Below are 25942 nucleotides of genomic sequence, written 5' to 3'. Positions count from 1 at the left end.
GGACTCACTATTTTGAGGCAGGAACTCAAAAGGGCAAAGATTGGTGAGGTATGGCTGCTAAAAGATACTAGGTATTTATAATAAAAGTAACAATAAGGTAGGAGGAACTGAAGCCTCAGTGTGTGAAAATACTCCATATGCAGTATGCAGATAAAAGGGCCCTTTACAGATCTTGGAGGGAAAAGCACCTGACTGTATGCTGTATTAGTCTTCTGCTGCTCCATTTAATCATACCTAAGAAATGGAATGAACACACAAATAGATTTTTTTTCACTTTTCCTTGGGCAACAATAGAGAACAATCAATTTAAAAATAATTGGAGAAATTTGTGTTTTGTTCAGAAGATAAAAGGAAAACACTCATTCAACGGTACCACATAGAATCATTTGCTTAATAGCATTTCTAATATGTTATGCATTTATGCAATCTACTTCTTACTATATTAAAATGCAAAAACAATTACTTTGAATGTAAATCCTAGAAAACAATCAAAGTTTCTATTAAATCAGGGAAGAGACAGTTAAGCTGCAATGTGATTTGCAGATGCTCATGAATAGACAATACTTAGAGTTTCTCTCACTCGAAAGTGAAAGAGAGGCTGGTGGAGATTCAGAGATTCCCTCCCTCCTACTCTCCCTCCTGTTTTCCTTCCTCCTCTCTCCATTCTTTCCTACTCTCCCTCCATCTCTTCCCTCCTTTTTTATTTAAAGTCTAATACTTGAAATCGTGTAGGCATGTCAAATCGCCTCCTGTCACAGTCCCAGTCCTCCAGCAGGGAGAAACTTCCTGACAACATTCGGTTATGAATAGTTTACACTCAGCTGATCAGTCACAGGGGAATAGGGGCAGTTTCAGCCCTCTGGGCCCTTTGTCACACACAAAAAGTCTTGGTTTGTTCTTCGTACACTTACATTAAACCCATTTCTATTCATTAAAAAACTCAAAATAAGCATGTTCAAGAAGAGGCGACTGAACATGAAGCAATGAATAAAAAGATTCTGCACATTCACAATAAGCATTTGTATCTCACTATGTCTGAAAGGAATTTTTTTAATCCACATGCCTTGATTGTGGTGCTCCTGAGGTTCTCATCTCAAATAGGAGATTCAATAAATGTTTTTCATGCTCATATTAAATGTCAAGGCCATAGATTTGTTATTTCAGATCTAGTGAGCAATACTATTGGATCATAATGAACCCCCAAAGATTTCTTTGCCACGCCCAGCTGTCCATTTCAAAGCTCTGGGTCACCCTATATACTTCCAACTCTGCTGATAATATTATAGAATCTAGTATACAGAGCTTAAATTTTCAAGTAAATTTTATTTATTTCATATGCGCTTCATGAATTCTGGGTGCTTCCGCTGAAACTTGGTGCCAACAATATTTGCCCAACTTTGACTAATAGCATCTCTTGTTTTGGTTTGCATTAACTTTTGTCTAAACTAAAATTTTTCAATCCCATATTCTTCATTATCCTGACACAGTTTAATTCTCCTATATTAAGGACAGCTTTCATTCACTGAAACAAACCTATACCTTCCAAGAAAATCTATACAGCACCATAAATAATCACAAAGATATATTGTATCTTAGTAGCCAGCAACATGAATTCCAATGAGCAGAAATCAGAAAAAAAATTTCATTCTATTTGCAATTTATATATTGAACTCCGATCCACAGTGGTTTGATCTAAACTTTATTACATGGTTGTACTTGAAGAAAATGTGTAAAATATGAATATAATATTTTTAAAAGTAAGTATAAAGTACACACAACTCTAGCTTCAGAGAAAGTTTCCCATAATATAAATCAATGTTGACTAATTCTTTATTGAGCAATATGAAATATTCCTGCAATAGAAAATTAATGGTAAATTAACTTTATTTCACAAAGTAATTTTGGTTGGACACATGAGAAAAGTAAATCTAGGTGAATGTCCCAGATCAAATTTAAAGGATTCTAGATTTTGAATCATGTAATAGTGTGAAGGGAAAATGTCTTCTCGTAACTGAAATCCAGTAATCAAAAATAAAAATGTATTATATCCTACCCTGTGAAGCTACTATAACACACTGTAAAACCATTTGCTTTTCTTAGCCTAAAATGACAGTTTGAAACACATTCTTAAATTATCTATTGAGAGTCTATCACGAAGAAATTCTTCCAAACAGGTGGTTTTCCACCTAGTTTTCATCTAGTCTGTATATGAAATGAATTCCAGGCTTTTAAGTGTAAAGTGGGTGCAAATTTACATTATTTTGAAAGCACCCTCTCTCCTCATTAAGATCTAGAACTCTTTTTCCATGACTGGTCCTCTAGCCATGTGCAACCCCCCAAAAAGATGCTTAAGTTGGCATATTGCCCAAGCTCTTCCTGAGGTAGCTGTTGTAAAAGAAATGTTAGCAAGGGCCTATATTGCCCATTAACACAAAATTAAAATTTGGTAGGCACTACAAATTGTACTACTTTCCATTTCAAAGAATGACCATTTCACCTTTTTTACTCCCTCATTTAACTTTAGTCCTTTCTATTTACTACCTAAAGATAATACAGATTTCTTTTTTTTTTTTTATGTCACTGTTTTTAGGGATCTCATATTCCCTCAAATGTTCACTACCCAGATGTAGCCTAATCCTTAAAGAGGACAGTGGTCAAATATCACTGGAAACTTATAAAGCCCATTATGAGCAGGTATAATGTGGATTAATTTGATCCTCTGTGTCAGTAATAATTTCTAATGAACTCAAGGGAGTCCCTGGCAACCAAATCTCACAGGGTTGTCTGCATGAGGCGGTCCTATATAATGAACCCTGTGTAAAGAGCTGTTGTGATATTCCTGCAAAGTTAAGTGGCTGTAAGGTAGGTGACAGGAAGAAGGAAACTCAAAGCTTTAACTAGCATATAGTACCTTTTATTTCCACACATGAAACATATCATAAGACTTCGCTGACCTATTGCATGTCAAGACCTAACTCTGTCTGCCCCTTCAGACTTCTTCAAAGTACCACCAGGTCGTCTCCTATTCATCATTTGTCAACACAGGGGTTAGGGAGAGAGTCCGGGACTGGTCTACTAATGAGTGTCTTCTCACTGAAAGATGCACACACGTGCCCAAAGAAATGTAAATTCCCTCTTTACCTTTGCTGAGATGATTACTTTCAAGACTCAAAACCATAACCCAGCAAGATTTTTGTCAAGCTTTCAGTGGAGTTTTTATTGTCGTTCTGTTTGAAAATCTTACAGCCCGGGACACGAATATGGCCCTGTTGTTTGAAGCAGTTTGTCAGGAGTGTTAGGGGGTAATCATAAGGCATGAAGGAAATCTGGCACTTTTCAAATGAAAATAGACAAACAATGCCATGCTTGTTATAAGGAACTAATGATACAGACCGTATTGGTATTGTCAGCTCTAAGTTACAGTAACAGAAAAGCAGCATCCATCATTGGAGTCATGGCTGACCCCAGGACACACTTGAAATGTGATGCTATAGTTTATTCTCTTGTTCACTGCATTTGAAGAAATATTTCAATCACAGGAGCTCAATTTATTTTCACAATGCTTAGTAAAAATATAAAACACACTGATATTTATGCTGTTATGTTCAGTAGCAAAAAAAACCAAAAAAACAAAAAACAAGATTTTATCATAGGCAGAACAGAAACTGAACTGCCCGAGACTCTCTGCTCTGAGTTCTTGTCAGAAGAACATTCTTCTCTGGAATGTAATTTTTTGAGTTTTCTCTAATAATATTGCAACTAAAATACTCTTCATTCTCTACCTGGAGTACATCATAGGATTTTTGTCCAGAGGCTTTCTTATCTTCTTTACAAACCAATGACTTTCTGTTCTGCCAAACTGAGCTAATCAAGGAGTACAGATGTGATGAAAACCTTTTTGCTACCATCCTTTTTTAACATATCTCTGCTTAAAAAGCCATCCTTCCTGAGATTGGTATAAAAGCATTTACTTGCAGCAACAGTATAGAACAAACTATTTTTCTTGTTTTTTTGGAGAGGTGGGAGGGGCACATATATGCCCATCATGTGCTCTCATGTGTAAGACCTAGGGAGAGCAATGCTTGTAAGATCAGAAACACAAGGCAGCATGCTTGTACTTGGGTCCATAGAATCAGCTCGAGCTGGAATCATTGTTTACTTATTTTCTTTTAACTACACCAGGGAGATGGACAGTCTTCAGGTGACTCAAAGAATGGAGACCTCAAAGACTTAGGGTTAGGGTATTTGGCTGTCTTCCAATGAAGAAGAAAATGATTTAAAAATTGCTTGAATTATCTGCATAATTACCCCAAACACTTTCATCTGAAATGTAGGATAATTGATAGCAGGTCTCCATGAGACATGCATTTCCAAACCATTGTACTATAAGGCAATACTGTGAGTATTTCTTGTCATTCAATCAGGAGATTGCTAGGGAAATTATCTTCAAATGTAGCCGGAAATGCCTCTGAAGATAAAAGGATGGCATCATATACAAATCATCCCACTGCACTACCTTCCCAAATAAACTGGAACTGACTAATAAGAATGAGCTTTTTGAAATCAAAAGTATCAAGGAAAAAAGGAAAGCTTATGTAGGAAGAGTTTTCCTCTTCACCCATGTGAAATTTTTAAATACAAATTCATGCCTAACGAAATTAATTACCCTAAATATCTACCAATAGGAATAAAAATTGGAACAAAATGGGAAACTTTAGTACAAGAGTTTAATCAATCACATTGAAGGTTTTCTGAACAGAACTAAAGGGATCTTCATATAGACATGTACGTGCATGCACACATTTTGCCAAGAGAATAATTATTTTTCCCATATAAATACATAAATTGTTTTTGAGATACAAATAAAAAAATCTCCAAATTCTCCATGGATTTGTAAATTTCCTAAGAATCCTTTCATAGACTACTTCTGATCCTAGTAAAATTCTCACCCTTTATGTACACCATAGTTTGACACACATGTAAAATGTAAACAAACACGATGAAAACCTGAAAATATCATGAAATCTCTATGTAAATTTATCTGTCAATAAGATTATTTTTGCACCAGGCAAAATACTGGAAGAGCTTTGAGCCTATTTATTTAAGAGTAATACAAAAATTATGTAATATTAGCACTTAAGGGGCATCTTACTTTAGAAATGAAGTTACTACAGGTCACAAGGTCTTCTCTCAATTCTTGGGTCTGCATGCTTTCAGTATGCTGCAGCCAAAGTACTGTCAATCACCCAAATAGAGATCTATATAGTTCAATTATAACCTGAAGCAAGCTTTCCATTAGTCTGTTTCCCAGATTGGAAAATAAGATGATTATACTAAAGTCTAAGATGAGTGAATGTTAAGGATAATGCATAAGTGAGTGCTTTTCCCCAAAAATGCCTACACTCTGGGCTAAACAAATGCTAAATAACAAGGGAATATAAAAAAGAAGATAAAAAAGCAAATCAGGCAACCCAAATCCACTGGCTCTCACACAATATTGAATTAAGTACTGTTATACTTTACCATAGTGTTCCTCAATACATGAAGTGATTCTCATAGACTACAAGCATAAAGAGATGAGTTCTGGCTTAGAAATATCATTTGTTTTGCTAATCATGTACAAATATCAACTTCACATATAATGCTATTAATGATGCGCTCGGTTGAGCAAAAACTATAATTAAAAATAAATACAAATCAGAATTCTTTTCATAATGAGAAATGACAGTGTCACGACAAGCTGGTAATTTGTGAGTATACAGAAATCACTACACCAATATGAAACACTTCTGAGACTCAGACTTCATTCCCCACTTTCTAAAAGAAAATTATAAAGGAGGAATTTCTGCACTGAAAATTATCCTTCTCGGTTGTTGCTATGCTATAACTAGCTTCCACAAATCTCATGTTTTGGGGGTGCCACATTTGGAATTATTTTTTTAAAGAAAACTATCCTGACCCTGTTTTACTTTATTCCTATGGATCTCCCCACATAGCACAAGCCTCAAATCTGAAAACAGCAGAAGAAAAAAAGATAAAAAATCCAAGACTCCCTCAAAATCTGCCTAACAGCATATTTTAAGATTTGGGAGAAAAAAAGAATTGTGCTATTTAAGTTACTCTTGGTTTCTCTAAGAGAAATTCATCCTGAGTTTAATTTCATAAGGGATGGAAATAGTACATGACTTAAGATCTGCAGGAAGGTTCTCTGTGTTCAAATACAAGGTCTTAAACATGACAGGGACACAAAATAATATCAAATCTACCCTCTTCTTTTTTTTCTTTGTACCTATAGCTATTCCATCGTAAGAATAGGAGAGAGTCTAAGCCAGTTTGAGAATCTCAAAATATCTGATGTGAGAATCCGAAAATGCCAGAATCTAAGGAAATCAGTCTCAATGATAGTATCCATTAACTGTATGGGTATCCATTATATTTCAGTAGATAAATTCTGTACAATAACAAAACTAATTTTGCTCTAATTAAAAGACTTCTGTATAATGGCAACTATATAGGAAATCTCTATGGGATTTCACAGAACATTAACAATCAATTTGGAAACAATAGTGAAAATTTCATTCGAACCCCACATTTTGCACAGAACTAAGAGAACAATATGGTGTATCTGACTGGCACAGCAAAACTAGACCCAGAAGATGGGTTTTCTTTTTCTAGCTCCCACTGGGCTGCTTTTGAAATTTCATTTGCATAAAACTTTTTTTTTTTTTAATCAGAGGAGAAACAGATAACAAAAACCAGTGTACCCATCCAGTGGGAGGAAACACCTTCCTGAACAGACAGTAAGATGATGGGTGCTATGTTAATAAACATTTGAGAGAAAGTAGAGTTTGCTAATATTAAAAGATAAACTGAAGAATATTATTGGAAGTGCCTCCACCGACAGGCACTTGGAGAGAGACTTTGATGGAGAAAGTGTGGGAGCAAAGACAGAATTATTGATTGACTCTAGTTTAAAGCCGACTTGGCTGTTTCTGGTTGGTTTCAATTTTGTAACCGTGAGGCACTGGCCGGCTTAGATTTTGGTTTGCTTACGTGGACCTCTGGCCTTAGGGCCACTTCAGTCTAACTGCCTTCTTGTTTAATTTAACAAGGTTAAAGGTTAAGACTGGGCTTCAGAGGCAAAACAAAAGGATCTGAATGTACCTCTGAGGGAGAGTGAACTGGCAAGTCATTTAACCTTTTTGGCCTTATATATAAAGTAAGGATGATAATGGCGTCTACAAAAAGAGTGGACCTGATGATTACCTGTGAGAATGCATGTAAGATGTGAGACCAGCGGCACACGGGACATGTGTGGCATTGATGTATTACTATTAACTGCTACTACTATACCCACCCTCTTCCTGAGCATTTCCTTTTTTCCTGCGCTATCCCTTAGGTGGCTAATATTGACCACGAAGGCTGAGTGCTATCCCACCACACCTGGGGATTCTTCCCACCTTGCAAGGAGAGAAGCCAACTTGGATTCGGTGAGAGCCAAGGGAAATAGACCTACCTGTGGCAGGCCTATAGACTGAGATGATGGTGGAGGAATTTGCACTAGAAAGAATGCCTAAAGTCTCTCCAAATTTTCAATAGTCCTTTAGAATAAGCCACCTTTGCATGAGTCATTTCACCTCTGAGGGCCTCCGCTACTTTATTTCTAAGAGAGGTTGGATGGTTCAGAAAGTGAGGTCTTTGGAGCCCTTTCAGGATCAGATGCTATGGGCAGGAAAGCCAACCTGGGTAGCATCTAGAGCTTTCCAGATGTCTGCCTTCTCACACTCTCCAACACCACCCTACCTCCTGTGCTAACCAGAATAGATCTTCTTTCCAATGTTTGACTTAATGTAAATACAAGTAAGACTTTATGTGAACAAAGGGTTTCACAATCGAAATGAGGTTGAGAACCAATGGATCTCTATACCCATTTCCACCTAGGAATTTACAACACCAAAAATATGCTGATTTTATAGGATACCAAATATATCCAGGTGGCTGAAACTTCAATAGTATCAAAAAGCCCTATCTTTCTGGGCACCTGGATGGCTCAGTTGCTTAAGCATCTGCCTCTGGCTCAGATCATGATCCCGGGGTCCTGGGATCGAGCTCTGCATCAAGCCCCACATGGGCCTCCCTGCTCAGCAGGGAGTCTGCTTCTCCCTCTCCCACTTCCCCTCCCCTGGCTTGTGCTTGCTCTCTTTCTCACTCTCTCTCTTTCTCACTCTCAAATAAATAATCTTTAAAAAAAAAAAACCCTAGCTTTCAATTTAGCAAATAATCATAATGGTTATATTGTATATATGTCAATATTAATAGTTACTGACAACACATTTTTCAATCAAGGGACCTAATCCAGGCGATTTACTTACCCAGTGGTTAGCATGCCTTAATTTGATGACTAAAGTAACTCTCTTCTTCATTTATTACTGTGTAGATATAAACACGAAATGAAATAGGAATAACTCCAGGTAATTAATCAGACAGTGTTTAAAAAACCTCATGACTAAAGTTCACTGACCCTAATGCGTTAATGACATAGGCCTACAGTACTGAATGTAAACTTGCAATCAGTTATATACAAAGGTTTAAGTTGAATTAAGTCAGTTTACCCACAACTACTCTTTTAGACATCTTTTTAAAAACCTTTCATGTTCACAGAGAAGTATACACCTTTTAGAATGGGAAGGAACCTTAACTATCATATAACCAATTTCTAAATTTTAATGATCCATAACTTGAGGTACAGGAAAGTAAGATGTCCTGTCCACAATTATAAAATCATCTAGTAAACCTGACCCATATTTCATATCACAAAGCAAATTTTCTTCCTCTCTATTTTTTTAACAGATAAATACTATAAGATAATATTCATTAAACTATTCTAGTTAGCATTATCTACTTTCTGGAAGTTGACCTACAAATTCAAACAATTAATTAGTTTTGAAAAACTGGAAAATAAATATTTCTCAAGGAAAAACGAATACCCTTTTACAGGAATGCATTTAGTGTAATTCAACACTTTTGGGATATGGAACCTTCAATTAGAATTGAAGAAAGATTGAGTCTTACAACAAAGGAATATAAAGTCAGATAATGGGAAAATAGAATTTAAGTTCCTTACACAAATGAACTTATCTAGCAATTTGCTATAGAAGAAAAGGAAAAATTGGGCTTTAATGTAGCCATGGCAACTTCCTATCTTCACCAATTTTTGAACTTAAATATCCAAATGTTTCTCTTCTTCGGACTCTGTAGTCTTTATAATACAGATAATGAGGTACAGGGAAGAAGGCACACTTTGTTCTTAAGCTTTAGCATTGTATAAATTCATCTGAAAGATAGTGGATTTTAAATCTTCTTCCCCCCACGTTTCCAAAGTATACTTCACAGTTGATTTTTTCAATCAGCATCATGACAGAACACAGAACTTGCCAGGCTGCTTCTGTGAGATGGCCAGAACTAAGCATCTCCTCCTTGGTACATCCACAGAGAAGTGCATATACTTATATTGTGTCAAATCTGTTGTATGGCATCCTTTGCTATCCACACCTTCGATAACTGCGAACTTGGTGCGTAGATACTGCATCTGACTTATTGCTGACTCTCCAGCATCGACAACAGTGCCTGCCAAAAGGTAGTTGTTCAATAACGTTTCTTAAGTGATGAAAAACAGATGAAGCTAAGGAAAAAAGAACCTTTTGACCAAGGAAAAGGAAGCTTTTGCCCTAAAAGTTTCCACACATAAGTATGTCTAGAAACAATTTCTATTTTTAGATTCAAGAAATATCAAGTTATAATGAGTATCCACAGGCATTAAAAATATTGTAAGATTTGAGAAGTCTTAAAATTTCTTTCTCTCAATATCCTAAACTGTCAAGTTTCATGCTGCTGACCAGAGTATAATTATACATATATTGTATATTGTACATACATTGTATGTATACATATATTGTATGTATAATTTGAAACATAAAATGTTTTAGGACTTTGACTCTCCATCAGGCAAAATCTACCTGGGGAAGCCAATAAGAAAAGTGGAAGATACTGTGAAAAAAAATTCAAAAAGCACAAAGGACTGGGTTGAACAAAAATTCCACATCTTAAAATGCTTTTAAAACTTTTTTAAAAAGATCTTCTGAGCCACTCCCCCACACAAAAGCCTTAACTATTAAATTATATTCTGTCGATGAAAAATAATCTTTAATTTTTAAAGTTTTCACAAATCTTCTGAGATTACAAATGAAAGCACAGTGACTGATGCATTAGGCCCTCAGCAAATATTTAGGGAAAGACAAATGAAGGAATAAATGAAAGAGTAGATAAATGATAAGTTCTAATGAGGGCTGACGTTGAACTTGTAGGACCCATTCGTTCAAGTCATTTAAAAGAAGCTTTACATAATACATTTCTCTGAGATGTCAGTTTTCATTCCTGGTGACGTGTCATTAACAATATCTTCTGAACTTTTATAATATTCAATTATTTTGCTTTAATATATAATAAAGGTTCAGTTGCGCTTAAAACTAAAAGAAGGTACAAAAAAGGCCTTCTAAAATATTTCGCATTAAAAAAAAAAAACAATTGAAAAGCAAATTGTTAATTATGAGTTGTTTCTTAGCTCCTAAGAATAGGACCATATATATGAATGTTCAGCCAAAAAAAGGGGAATCAGTTAATGATAATGTATACTATGTTAGTAACAATATACACTGTTAGTAACAATAGTTTATATGGCTTATTTACTATATTTTTTTAAAGGTTTTTTATTTATTTGAGAGAGAGAAAGCATGTGCAGTGGGGAGGAGCAGAAGGAGAGGGAGAAGCAGACTCCCCCCTGAGCAAGGAGACCGATGCAGGACTCGATCCCAGGACCCCGGGATCATGACCTGAACTGGAGGCAGACACTTAACCAACTGAGCCACCCAGGTGCCCCAATTATTTACTATATTTTAAGGAAGAAAAGTAGGATACTTTGCCTACATGTTATCTACTTTACATCCACCCATTCATAATATAATATTTATTGAAGACTTATGTTCCAGTCCCTATGCTAGGCTCCAGAGCAAGCAATGGTCCTAAAACTTTCAAAACTCAAATTGAAATGCTGATTTTTTTGAAATACAATTTTCCTACTCTTATTTTAGAAGAAAAAAATTTCCCAGCATATTGATGGAGCATGGGAAATTATGGAAGTATACCAATAATTATGAGATGCAAGTTTTCTAAGCTTGAAAATATTTTTTTAAAAGTTTATTATTTTTTTCAATGCATTCAAAAAGGAAAAGTGGGAGAGGGAAAGATGGGGGAGAGGTAGGATAAAAGTGAGAGGTCCATGGTATTAAAATTCACAAAAAATGAAAATAGGATTAAATTGGTCAATTTATTTTTAAGGGATATAATTAGCTTAATATTTTTAAAAATTTTTATACAGATACATATAAAAACAAGTGAAAATCTCTCCTAAAATCAATACCACCATTATAATTATTTAGCTCAAATCCCAAAATGGACAACAGCAGAAACCATTTTCTCAGCAGTAAAGCTAAAATGTGGCTTTAAAGAATAGCCATGTTTTTAAATCGTTGCCTATAAAGCGAACCGTTTTCTGTTTTGCTAGTGAATGCTTTGTAGTACAACTGTGATATTTCTACTTTTTAACCATCAGACAATAAGAAAAAAAATCTGCAAGAATCTGGGGGTGTATCTGTTTCTCTTTATTCTGTTCCAGCTGTGTTGCTTATTGGTAGTTACTTAGGAAGAAAAAAAAAGTCATTTTCATCACTATTCCATATGCTATCGTCCAATACAAATTATAGAAAGACACATTGGTGAGTTATTATTTTGCACATATTTGTTTAATGACCCCTACGCTGGAGGTACTGGGCAGGGTACCCCACAACCAATCAAATGTGCTAACATAATCAAATCAAAAGTAAATTGAACACAGACCCTAATAATATAATCTCATAATCTAGGGAGGGAATAATAATTGAATAATCTCATGTCTGATAAGAGGATAATCTAATAATCTAATGTCTAGTAATAATCTAATGTCTGATAAATTTTATATTCAGTAAGGGGAAAAAAGAAATATAAAGAAATGATTAAGACACAGATGAGACGTGACCAAGAATGAATCCAGGAAAAGTCTCCAAGCACAGGGACTTGGGGGCTAAAATTGTGCCTAGGGCCATGAGACTCAAGAGGTCTGGTTCCTGTGATAATACAATTTTTACTAAAACAGTTATGTCAAATTATCATTTCTGATGACTATGGTAATTAAGAACGCTTATCTGACTTATCTTCTGATTCTATGTTCACAAGCAAATTGCAAATACATAATTTGTATTTCAAACTACATTTTTTTTTTTTTTTAATGAAGCAACAACATTGATTGACCAGCAGATTCAGGGATTTGTATTCTCCTGACAGTCATATTTCTCATTGTAATGTACTGGCATTTTGGTTTTGTCCCTTGTGAGTTTGGTTAGTGTGAACCACACACTAGTCACTTATTAGTAGATTGATAAAATTAATTTTCCAAACTTGAAAAGCCAAAGACCAAGGTAATGACAGCTCTGCTGAGAAATACCCTTTTGTTAAAATTATTTCATCTCATCTCTACATATGCATGCAGTGTGGATTATTAGAAAGAGATGCTAAGCCCAAAGACAAAACCTGGGTTCTACTGTCACCCCTCATTTATTAGCTGTGTGACACCTCATTTATTAGCTGATGGGTCTCAAATACCCTAACATAAAAAAAAGGGGGGGATTAAAGTTACCTCCCAGCCAACCCCACAAGGTCATTATTAACATAAAATAAACAATGAATAAGAAAAGGCTTTGAAAACCATAAAGCACTAAGATATAAGATATTATTACTGCCTTACTATATTGCAAACAATCTATGCCAAAGAGTCCATTAGTGAAAGCATCATAATCATTTCCAAAGACATGAGGGAAAAAATCAATATTACAATGAAGAAAGGCAAAATCTCCACATCTTCCATTGTGCTTCTCATACTGACAATTTATTCCTACAGATCTGGAGAAATAAAATTTGAACTTGCTCACTACTATCACAACTCTCCTTATTTTCAAAAGCTTCCAGAATAAATCTAGTTCAAATGTGGTTGCTCCTGGCATATGGCTATATAAATAATGAAATGAGGTCAGAAAAGAGTTTCTAATTAAACAAAGATATAAATTTAAGAAAAGAGAAGAATAATTTCAAACTGAAAAGTGGTATTATTAGGTTAATGTCCCCCAAAAGAAGGTTTCATCTTAAATATTTCTAATCCTCTGGTTAACATAAGGATATAGGCCTCTCTTTGCCCGACTGGAGGAAGTTGATTTAACTGATTAATTGGCAGAAGTTATGCTTTCTTAGTTCTCAACTGACTGATTTATGGGAACATGCAGAAATATATTTTGTACCTTGTACCTTAGGCTGTTTGTTCACTTTGGGAAGAAAGAGAAAGTAGATTTCTATTTTAGTTGTATTCAGGTATCCTTCCTATGTGCTCCCATATCAGCTGTACAGTGAATTGTAACCATCTGTTTACTTGTGCTTTTCCCTCCAAACTAAAAACTTAAGGAGGGAAGAGAACATGTCCAGGTCTTTTTTATCCTCTCGCTATTAACCCAGTAACTGGAACACAGAAGGTACTCATTAAATGTTGACTGAATAAATTAAGGAATAAACTGCAGACATAATATTAGATTGACTCTTCTTTAAAGTCTAATGTTCCTTTGGATTATACTCAAATTTAGTCTTTGGATTTTAGTAATATAGGCAACATGCATTCTGTGTAATAGATTTATGCAAGTTAAAGCAGCTGAATATTGAAATCAGTAAATTAAACAGATTGACTTGCTTAAATTACATGTAGAGAAGATGAACATATACATTTATTAATATAATTCATTTATCCTTTCATTCAAAACATTTCTGCAGAATCTACTACATTCTAATTACCATGCCCAGGAGCTGGGAATGGAAAGGCAGGCAGGCCTCAGGATCTCAAGGAGATGAATGGCTGGTGAGGCAGAGAACCAAGTAAATATTCTGACGGAGGTGTGTGCTAGGGCCATGGGATCACTGTGGAGGGCAGTCAGGTGGAGCGGGAGGGAAGGGCTTACACAGAAGGCTTCACGGGGAGGTGATGCTGGAACTGAGGTTTGACAAAACAGCAGGAGCTAACTCCCAACAAAGAACCAGGAATTCCAGGCAGAGAGAAGATGAGGTACCCAGAGCTCTGCTGACAGAGGGAAGGCTGCAGGCAGAGTGGCAGAAGATGAGGACAAACATACAGAAAGAGAAGAGAGACTGCAGATTGTGGAGCGTCCTATGGGCCAAGGATTTATCGGGGATCTTCAGTGAAGAAGGAACTGTATTAGATTCTCTCCTCAAGGGACTCAGAGTCTACTTAAAAGAGATTAGGAATGATAGCCAGAAGGTCCAGTTTAAAATAAAACAACAACAAAAAAGGACTCAGCCATAAAAAAATCATGGAATCTTGCCATTCGCAAACAACATGGATAGACCTAGAAGGTATTGTGCTAAGTGAAGTAAGTCACACAGAGAAAGACAGATACCATATGATTTCACTTATATATGGAATCCAAAAAGCAGAACAAATGAACAACAAAAAAACACAAATAGACTCATAGGTACAGAGAATACACTGGTGGTTGCCGGAGGAGAGCGGAGTGGGGACATGGGTGAAATAAGTGAAAGGAATTAAGAGGTATGAACTTCCAGTTATAAAATCAGTAAGTCATAGAGACGAAAAGTACAGCATAAGGAATATAGTCAATAATACTGTAATAACCGAGTATGGCAACAGATGATAACTACACTTATCATGGTGAGCATTTTGTTATGTATATAACTGTTGAATCACTATTGTTGCATGCCTAGAATGAATATAATATTGTATGTCAACTATACATGAATTAAAAATAAAAAAATTTAATTAAAAAGTGCAATTTTAGATCAGCAAACAGATGAAGTAATGAAAAAAGAAAACACTCTTAATTCAAGATAATTAGTAGTTATCTGAACTTCATGATCCAGATTTTAGATAAAATTACAGTCTCAGGGTACCTGGCTGGCTCAGTCAGTAGAGCATGTGACTCCTGATCTTGGGTTTACGAGTTTGAGCCCCACGTTGAGTGCAGAGATTACTTCAAAATAAAACCTTAAAAAAAAAAAAAATCACATCTCTTAAAGGATGTGAGGAAAATTAGGTGTGACTTTGAGCTGTAAATTTTTTATGAATTTGAAAAACAATTTTTTTTTGCTTAAAAAAATGTTTCTCTGTCTCTGTAGAGACTACTTCTCCAAATATATTCATCCCTGTCCTTGAAACACCCATCTTATCTTAGAACGAGTCAACAGTATTTACAAAATGATCATTCAGCAGACCACTATTGCTGGGAGGCAAAAAGCCCCAGAATGAAGAGTCCAGGCTGGCTCCAGCTGTCCTGGACATTTGCAGGAAGAGCTCACCAGCAGTCCAACTGACGGAGTATATATCTAAAAGTAGTGTGGTATTTTAAAATACAGCACATATCAAAACTGCAACTTGATTTTGGATTGCTTATTTTTATGTGATAAAGACATCAGTATCCATTTAAAAGAAGGAATACTTAAGTGCCTGTTTTACTGATGTAATAAAGTTACTTTTTCACTGTTAGTGACTAATGGAATCTAAGTTATTTTCAGGGAAAAATAAAACAGTCAAACATTAATCTGAATTTCAGTAAAGAATGACAATATACAGGCACATCCATGGCAAGTTAGACAATCTCTTCCAAATACTGGAAATTTCAAGTCACTTCATATAAAGGAGGCTATGGAAAGAAACATGAATGAAAATGGGAAATCCAGCTAAATACCACTACTTCCAGTTCATTTCATGAACATGAATTTGTTTTAAATGTTGTCTCCTGGGAACCTGAGGAACCACAGGCTAAATCATTTGATTTTAACTGAACAGTATTATTTCCTTATAAGCATTTAATTTTTCTCCTCTAAGTGAGAAAAGCAAGCCATCATCATTGAAAGGTTTTTCTTCTTTTTCCCTATGACTAATTGTCAAAGAGAATGACAAATATAACAAACAAAATGACCAGGTATAAACAAGTAAAGGTTGGAAATAACAGAAAAATTCTGGAAGCATATTCATTATGTTTAATATAACATCAGTCTTCTAAAGATTCAGTTTCTCAGCCTGTCCAATGTGTGGGCCAAGGAGAGTCACAACAAGGACAGAGTCATCAAAACATATTGAATTAATTGTAAACTCTAAACAATATTATATGTAAGATAATCATAGTTAGTTAATGGATATTTAATTATGGTATTTTTTTCCTTTGGACTAATTCTTCTTCTCTTCTTTCTTTTATGCTCCACTGTATTATAGTCAGCATCACGCTGCTATTCCTGCAAGTACTGAACAAGCATGGGATTTGAATATTATACTCTTAAATAAATGAATTGCTCAATTTCCTGTGACCATCTATACATACTCCATCTTCAAAAAGTGTATCAGTATTCTATCATAAAGGAGATAGTGATCTTTTTTCCAATATGCATGACATTTCTGGACAAGACAATTGTGGCACCAGCACTTATATCCATGAAGAAAAACTCTGCAGTTTTATGGCATTCATCATTTGACAAATGCAACTATTTTCCTTATCAATCAACTCTTACTGAACTTCCTAGCAGTGACTGTGGAATCCTTAAGGGCCCATTACATTTCTGAAGAAGAAAGCTAAGATGAAGGACATGCCACTCCGAATTCATGTGCTACTTGGCCTCGCTATCACTACACTAGTACAAGCTGTAGATAAAAAAACGGATTGCCCACAATTATGTACATGTGAAATCAGGCCTTGGTTTACACCCAGATCCATTTATATGGAAGCATCTACAGTGGATTGTAATGATTTAGGTCTTTTAAATTTCCCAGCCAGACTGCCTGCTGACACACAGATTCTGCTCCTACAGACTAACAATATTGCAAAAATTGAATACTCCATAGACTTTCCAGTAAACCTCACCGGCCTGGACTTATCGCAAAACAATTTATCTTCAGTCACCAATATTAATGTAAAAAAGATGCCTCAGCTTCTTTCTGTGTATTTAGAGGAAAACAAACTAACTGAGCTGCCTGAAAAATGTCTGTCTGGACTGAGCAACTTACAAGAACTCTATATTAATCACAACTTGCTTTCTACAATTTCACCCGGAGCCTTTATTGGCCTACATAATCTTCTTCGACTTCATCTCAATTCAAATAGATTGCAGATGATCAACAGTAAGTGGTTTGACGCTCTTCCCAATCTGGAGATTCTGATGATTGGGGAAAATCCAATCATCAGAATCAAAGACATGAACTTTAAGCCACTTATCAATCTCCGCAGCCTGGTTATAGCTGGTATAAACCTCACGGAAATACCAGATAATGCCTTGGTTGGACTTGAAAACTTAGAAAGCATCTCTTTTTATGACAACAGGCTTATTAAAGTGCCCCATGTTGCTCTCCAAAAAGCTATAAACCTCAAATTTTTGGATCTAAATAAAAATCCCATTAATAGAATACGGAGGGGTGATTTCAGCAATATGCTACACTTAAAAGAGTTGGGAATAAATAATATGCCTGAGCTGATTTCCATCGACGGTCTTGCTGTGGATAACCTGCCAGATTTAAGAAAAATAGAAGCTACAAACAACCCACGGTTGTCTTACATTCACCCAAATGCATTTTTCAGACTACCCAAGCTGGAATCACTCATGCTCAACAGCAATGCCCTTAGTGCCCTGTACCATGGTACAATTGAGTCTCTGCCAAACCTCAAGGAGATCAGCATACACAGCAATCCCATCAGGTGTGACTGTGTCATCCGTTGGATTAATATGAACAAAACCAACATTCGATTTATGGAGCCAGACTCACTATTTTGCGTGGACCCACCTGAATTCCAAGGCCAAAATGTTCGGCAGGTGCATTTCAGGGAAATGATGGAAATCTGTCTCCCTCTTATAGCTCCTGAGAGCTTCCCTTCTAATCTGGATTTGGAAGCTGGGAGCTATGTCTCCTTGCATTGTAGAGCTACTGCAGAGCCACAGCCTGAAATCTACTGGATAACACCTTCTGGCCAAAAACTCTTACCTAATACTCTGAAAGACAAGTTCTACGTCCATTCTGAAGGCACACTAGATATAAGCGACATAACTCCAACAGAAGGGGGTCTGTATACTTGTATAGCAACGAACCTGGTTGGTGCAGACTTGAAGTCTGTTATGATCAAAGTGGATGGTTCTTTTCCCCGGGATAACAATGAATCCTTAAATATTAAAATAAAAGATGTTCAGGCCAATTCAGTTCTGGTGTCTTGGAAAGCAAGTTCTAAAATTCTCAAATCCAGTGTTAAGTGGACAGCCTTTGTCAAGACTGAAAATTCCCATGCTGCCCAAAGTGCTCGAATACCATCTGATGTCAAGGTATATAATCTTACTCATCTGAACCCATCGACTGAGTACAAAATTTGTATTGATATCCCCACCATCTATCAAAAAACCAGAAAACAATGTGTAAATGTCACCACAAAAGGTTTGGACCCTGATCGAAAGGAATATGAAAAGAGTAACACCACAACCTTTATGGCCTGCCTTGGAGGCTTTCTGGGGATTATTGGTGTGGTATGTCTTTTTAGTTGCCTCTCTCAAGACATGAACTGTGATGGTGGACATGGCTATATGAGGAATTACTTACAGAAACCAACCTTCACGTTCAGTGAGCTTTATCCTCCTCTAATCAACCTCTGGGAAACAGGCAAAGAAAAAAGTACAGCATTGGAAGTGAAAGCAACTGTTATAGGTGTGCCAACAAATACGTCCTAAAAACAACTAACTAAACCTACTTCAAAGAAAAGCTTAAGACTGCAGTTGTGCTTGAAAAATTAAAAAAAAAAACAAAACAGAGAAATGTTGCTTTCTAGAAAGAAGTTTAAGCTTCACCAATGCTGCTCCTGACCAAGGGAAATATGTACAAGTTCAGCATTTTAATTAACTGGCTTCAAAGGGTACTGTGGCAACCAAATAAAATAATTCCATTTTCTAGAACTTTCATGTAACTTTTATGTCTGGACTACAGTTAAAGTGGACAAAAACATTTCTGTATTTTTTTTAAGTATATAAGAGTAGTTGAACTGAGCAATACCTCCTCCTGTGTTGTATTACACATATTAGCCACGAGTTTTTGCAGTGACTAGGTAACTTGAATTGACACGTGGTGTAATAAAATGGACAAATTCTGTAGAGTAGACACAGTGAGTATGTGGGCCTCTTTTATAAGAAAAAAATACATTTTGGATTAAAATCAATTGCTTTTGTCTTGTTTTTGTTTCTAAATAAAGAATAATTTCTGGGAAATGTCATCTGACCAGGTATCATTTAAATGACATTTTTTAAAAGTGTTTTTCTATAATGAAATTTGGAATGCTAAGGCACTTTTATTGGGTTCTGTAATTACATTTTTATAATGCACAAAAATGAATTTAGAGCACTTTATCAGTATTGAAAGGCAATAACAACACTCTATTTAACCCTTTATTGACAGAAACAAATCCTCAAGGACATCATGTATTCACTTAAATATTTTCTTAACAAGAAGGTTTTAGAGTAGATTTAATTGGTAAGTACATGTAAATCCAGTATCTGAGGAACTGAAGGTTTTATTTTAATAATTAGTAGTAGCTCAAATGTAAGCTGCTTGCTTTGCAGAAAACATTGCCAATTTTTGGTAGGATTTATGATTTAGGTCTAATTTTCAAATCTCTGTGATTCTGAACACTTAATGTGCTTCACTGCAGTAATAAGCAAATAATCTAATAATTTTCTGTGTTGCAAATCTAACAACCAAACATGTTTCACATGAACCCAAAAGAGGGAGGTTTATATACTTGTATAGCAACTAACCTAGTTGGTGATTTGAAGTCTGCTCTGATCAGATTGAATGGTTCTTTTCCTCAGGATAACAATGAATTTTAGAATTTTAGAAGACTAGGATTTTCCAAGATCAGGATTTTAAAATTTTACTTTAAACATAGTGGATTACTAGTAGAATAAGTTTATCAGGTTCAATTTTATAAAATTATCGCTTTTATTTGGTTCACCCCCATATAAAAATGACATAATTTAGATAATCCCAAAATTTAATAAAAATTTGAGAGGAAAGTTTTGGTAATACAAGAAAAAGCTTCTAAGACTAATTTAGAGTAAAAGAGAGGCATCTGGGTGGCACAATCGATTGAGCATCTGATTCTTGGTTTCGGCTCAGGTCATGATCTCAGGGTCGTGAGATCAAGCCCCACATCGGCTCCAAAGTCAGTGCAGAGTCTGCTTAAGTTTCTCTCTCCCTCTGCCCCTCCCCCCCACACACACATTCTCCCTCCCTCTTTCTCTATCCCTATCTCTTTTTCTCTCAAATAAATAAATAAATCTTTAAAAAAAATAGAGTAAAAGAAAAAGATTAAGTGTAGTTCTCTATGACTACATTTAAGACACCTAAAAAACACAGCTTAAAAAATGAGAATCAATGAAGTGCCAAAAAACATTACTAATTATTTAAAGAGTCTAAAATAGGAAATATAAAGATCTCACTTGGAGAAAATAACCCAAAATCTTTTAGGGTTTTAAGTCATATTTCCAAACAAAAACCTACAGTCCTGCAAAATAAATGTATTTGTGTACAAAAAAAAATCATGAAACAATAAAAAAAAACCCATCTAAGATAATAAGCCGTACTTTTTATAGGCAAATCACTTATCTCTACAAAGCTACAAGGCTTCCATGTTAATTGCTGCTATGCCTGTTCATAATCAAGTGTTTAACTTTTCTTACAATAGCGTGCTGCATGTTATCAACATGTCACTGGCCTGTAAACATTTCCAGCACTGTAGTCATATCAATTTATTTGTTAATATAGACATTTGCTTTTATGGTAGCCTTGACAGTTTCTAATTAAATCCTGCTGTTTTTGACAATCTGGAAGGTAATTGTTATGAACTCTTTAAAACAAAAGGACAAACTGTGTTAATTTTAACACACCCAAAATAGGAAACTTGCTAATTCAGTGTATTTCCCAAACACAAATTTTACAACCTGATGAATCACTATCACACAGAGGCTGACATTAGAATTTATCAGTAAGACATGCTCATACATCATGAGATGTTTCAGCACCACGGACAGAGCTTTTTAGAGCCAGGCCATTTATCAAAAATATAGGCGCTGAAATATGACCTATTAGGAGGCAGGTATTGCATAGGTCAGCAAAAACTTGCTCAGGTATCTTGTATGTTTCTTTTAAACCTATCTGCCTGAAGAACTATAACAAACATAGCATAGAGCTTAAAATGCATTTCAAGCTACGTTTTTCTTAGAGAAATTGTAGCAAATAAGCACTCTGAATAGTCACCTAACAGTGAACACTGAAATGAAGTATTTTTGTTACAGCCGAATAAATACAGATGCTCAAAGCAAATCATGATCCTATTTACTTGCTTAAAATTTAATCTAAATTGCAAGTGAGAGCAAAAAGACACTTGCTTCAATTACAAGAATGCATTTTATATTCCGTATGTTACCTTCTAAGCCTCACATAAAATTAAGCACTAGTCCAAGTACTCAAAGTATATAACTTACAATTTGGTGATACTATACAGATGCAATAGCAAACTTTACCTATAAAAAATAGAACTCTAAAGTTTATACCACTGTGAATGTCAACTGATCCTCTCACCTTGTATGGAGAAAAACATTTTTCACAAAAATGACTTTAAAAGAATTATATATTTTCTAATTTATACTATATAATAAAATTCAAATTTTCTGAAAATAAGCATGTCTAGTTGAATACAAATAATGTATAAAAACAATGTGAAGCAAAATGTGTCATTGTCAGCAAAGCCAATCAACAATATGCTGCCAGTTATATGCTATTTTGCCTAGGAAAGAAATGAAATCCATTTATGGTACATATATCTATCTTTTGATACTTGTTTCCTTTCTTAAAATTTTATTCTAATTAGATAAAAAGTTTTTAAGCAAAATTACATATCAGAAAGCATAAGTTTAAAATTATAAATCTTTAGTCTATTCAACTATATTTTCTTTGGTTACTTTCAATAAATATTTACCACGTGGCTATTACTCACTGGAAAAACAGAAGTGAACAGGACACATTTTTCACCATTAAGGGCCTTATATTCTACTGGATTACATGCTGGTTATGTATCACTGCTTTCACAAGTATCTGTTAACTATGCTATCTAGAGGATTCTTCCCAGCGTCAATCCATACTTTCACAGAAAACAATACTCAAAAAATCACAGAGATTTTTCTTGCTCTAAAAAGGTCTTACTTATTATATGTTGATATAAGAACTTAATTCAAATCTATTATTGATCTTAACACACACACACTAATACCAGCCTAATGCTATCCTTAAACTGGTTAAATCAAGAGGCATGTCTACTTACTATGAAGGAAAATCTTAAAATTTCATAGATTAGTCTTTAATGTGAAAAATCAGAAGTGATATGTAAGTAACAAATAAAGCCAATAATAAAAACAACTAAAAGTTTAAAAATATGTGTTTGCTAAAGAAAGGGAGAATTCCAATGAAATATCCTCACAGCTATCGCTAAGTATCAGAAAAAAAAAAAAAATTCTCATTGTATATGTCACTATTAAACAACATCTTCAGCTTCATCCCAGTGTTGACAGTCTAGGAGATAGGGAATAATGAACAGTGATTAAATTGTGGCTACATTTTTTTTGATCCAATCTCAATCTCTCCCTCTCTCCCTCTCACTTCCTCCCTCTCCCCCCTCCTTCCCATAACAAATTATAACAAATCAGTAAAAGTTTTTTTAAAGTGTATATTTGCCAGATATGTTTACTATATTGAACATCCCAAATGGTCATAAACTACCATGATCTTCTCTTCTACCACCTTCTCAGATGGTAATATTCTCACCCTTAGTTCTAAAACCCGTACTTTATATCATTTTACCCTGACTAATGCATTGCTAACTAGGTCGTTGCTTGGGATCATGGCAATATTGTAGTGGAATGAAAGAACCATGCCTAGAATCAAAATGCTATAATCAGCACCATGGAGCTCAGGAAAAAGAAACTAATTGGGATTTCAATACAATAGGGGCTGCTTTTGTGTGTTCATTTGTAAAGTGAGGACTCTATCTATTATTAAGGGTGACCACTCCTTTGATTTATCTTATTCCTCTGAAGCAAATGAAAAATAAAAACACTATTTATACACAGGAATAAAATGACAAAATCGGAGTTCATTCTGAAAGTCATAATACATATAACCAATCCTAAGAAAAATAATTAAAAGATCAATGTTTTAAAAAGAATATTCCAGTGAAATATAGATTATTTCCAAAATCTGGCTTAAACATTTTATTAATGACATCACAGAGGGACTCTTGAATTGACTAGTAAGCATTCAGTATGCTCAGGTAAGAAGATCATATGAAATAGAACACAATTCCTTTTTATTCCTAGTGAAAATAGACAAGCCCAGAGATTTGAATTTACTATTCTGGTTCACTTTACATGCACATCAGAGGGCTCTTAAAGCTATGTTTGAAATAAGCCATATAGTTAATACCAACTAAGGGGTTAGATACATCAGAGATATATCAATACAACTTTCTCTTAAGAGAACTGAGGTATTCAAATAAGTAATAAATTCAAATATCATATATGATTTCAAAATTATTGTAGAGTGGCCCAAAGTAACAAAGCATAGTACAGAGAGTTATGGTTGGCCTTGGCAAGCCTTTCAGGAGAATGAACTATAATGGAATTTGAAGACCTCATGGTACTTTCTGTGCTTATATTTGTCTTTTCTGACTCTAATATATCATCAAAAAACTAATAGTACTACGTGACCAATGTAAGGAAAATCCAGTTTCTCATTAAAACATATGGTTCAGTGTCTGAAGTTATTGATTCGAAATCCAATTGCAATATCCACTTATAATGTTTACTAGCCACTGGACAAATAATAGAGTAAGCTTGGGACACAAATTGACCATCCTAATCCTAGCATTGAGAGAATGAAAGTATTAAAAAAAACAAACAACAACAACAAAAAAAACCTCCCTGTCATTTGTGGTACCAGACTCAGGGCTGGTAAGGAGAAACAGTTCTTAAACCATGAGAGTTACCAATATTAAAGCAATATGGTCAAACACACCACAGGAGTTCTTCAAAAGATACTTTATAAAGATGAAATGTATTATTAGAATTCAGATCAAAGTCAGGCACCTCTGGTAAACATTCTTTTCATAATAGTTGCAGACACAAGTCACATACTCAATGAAGAACATAAAAATATGTCTCCAAAAGAACTTTAAGCCTTCTAGGATTCCCTTCCCTGTTTACGAGTGAGTTAATAAACCAACATTCCAGTATATAATTTTCATATTAAATTATTTATTTTATCAGAGCTTAAAAGACATTTACAAACAATGCATCAATTTATATAATTATGTGATTTTAACTACCCAATTCAAACCATTGAGCTTAAAAATAAAAATCCTTCAAATGATGGATATGATACAGAAAAGGTATAAATATAGAAGGAAAGAAAACATTCATTTCTTTCTACTAACAAAATCTTTATCTATAAAAATATATAAGAATTAACAGATTGCACTGAAAAAAGGAACAACACCAAAACAATTGTGTGAGGGTAAGGGTAGTTAGGTTTTCTGTCCAATGGATTATGTGTGTCTTTAGTTCAGGTTCAGTCCTGAAGTGACAATATGATGCTTGCGGTATTTTCCCGGCACACAAAATGCATAGCAATTAATAAATACATTATGAGCATATTATATTTGAATAAATATGCATTAATATACACTCGAGTAGCAAGATAAAAATTAGGAAGAAGAGAAACATTTACTAAATCCTGAGCATATGCCCAACTAACAATTTGCTATGGTCTTAAGAAATCCACTCCAGATCTAAAGGAGAAGGGGTGTGGGAAATTGAACATTTACCATCTTAGTATGTCAGGCATACTGATGAATGTGCTTACTCCCTCTCTCTCTCTCTCTCTTTATGTATATATATGAATATGTATGTGTATATATATTTATACACACATATTTTTAATTAATTCAATTTTCATGAAATTGCCAGGAGTATAGTATTCACATTCCCATTTCATAGATCAGTCTCAGAGAAGTTAAGTAATTTTCTGTCCCAAGAGAACAATAATAATAAAAACAGAGCAAAAAACCAAAAGATACAACATCATGAGAAATAATAACAATCAGGTACTTTTTTAAGCATGCATAACCCACAAAAAATAACTAAGGGGTAATATTTTGGGGGAGGGAACAATTCACTAACAATATGCCAGATTTATTAATTGTGCCTATTATTTTCTATCTATCTCCATCAACATGTTTCTTTGTAATATCCTTATCTCAGTTTGCATGAGGAATTGGAGATAAAGCACCAGTATTTGTCAACTTCCAGTTATTACTTGCTAAAGACCGAACAGTGAGTACTAGTTTATCAACAACAACAAAAACCCGCACATATTCTTACAAATAAAACTTCTAAAATAAGTATATTCACTAAGTACTCACTGGGTGCAAAGCACTTCTAGGGACTTTTAAAAGACTTTTCTGTGATTATTTCCATGCATCCATTTCACAGTCCCAATGTATAAAGCTCTTGTTTTTCAATCCCATCACAGAAAAATACAAAATGGTCAATGACCTGTTTAATCTGCTTTCTGACTCCCAGATTATAATATCATACACAGTAACTCCGACCTTAGAAGGAGAATCCTGCTTAAAAAGTAAGAATTGAG

General features: G+C 34.8%; 2 protein-coding genes across 3 annotated transcripts in view; one reads left to right on the top strand and one right to left on the bottom strand.

Moving 5' to 3' along the window:
* The window catches only part of LRRN3 (leucine rich repeat neuronal 3), a 35134-nt gene extending 15816 nt beyond the window's left edge, over positions 1-19318 (top strand). Inside the window, exons 2-3 of one of the 2 annotated variants that reach the window (XM_032401751.1) lie at positions 7400-7490; positions 16436-19318. In XM_032401751.1, the coding sequence (XP_032257642.1) occupies positions 16795-18921 (2127 nt within the window). In that variant the 5' untranslated portion in view covers positions 7400-7490; positions 16436-16794 and the 3' untranslated portion in view covers positions 18922-19318. The remainder of the gene's footprint in view (positions 1-7399; positions 7491-16435) is intronic. The other variant, XM_032401753.1, reaches the window with a different exon arrangement.
* Positions 1-25942, bottom strand: part of IMMP2L (inner mitochondrial membrane peptidase subunit 2) — an 877737-nt gene that overhangs the window by 432321 nt on the left and 419474 nt on the right. The gene's annotated exons all lie outside the window — the stretch shown is intronic.

The sequence above is a fragment of the Phoca vitulina genome, unplaced genomic scaffold (assembly GCF_004348235.1).
Source record: "Phoca vitulina isolate PV1807 unplaced genomic scaffold, GSC_HSeal_1.0 scaffold4, whole genome shotgun sequence".
NCBI lineage: Eukaryota > Metazoa > Chordata > Mammalia > Carnivora > Phocidae > Phoca > Phoca vitulina.
The sequence above is the reverse complement of the archived record's forward strand: the minus strand, read 5'-3'. Positions and strand labels throughout refer to the sequence as shown.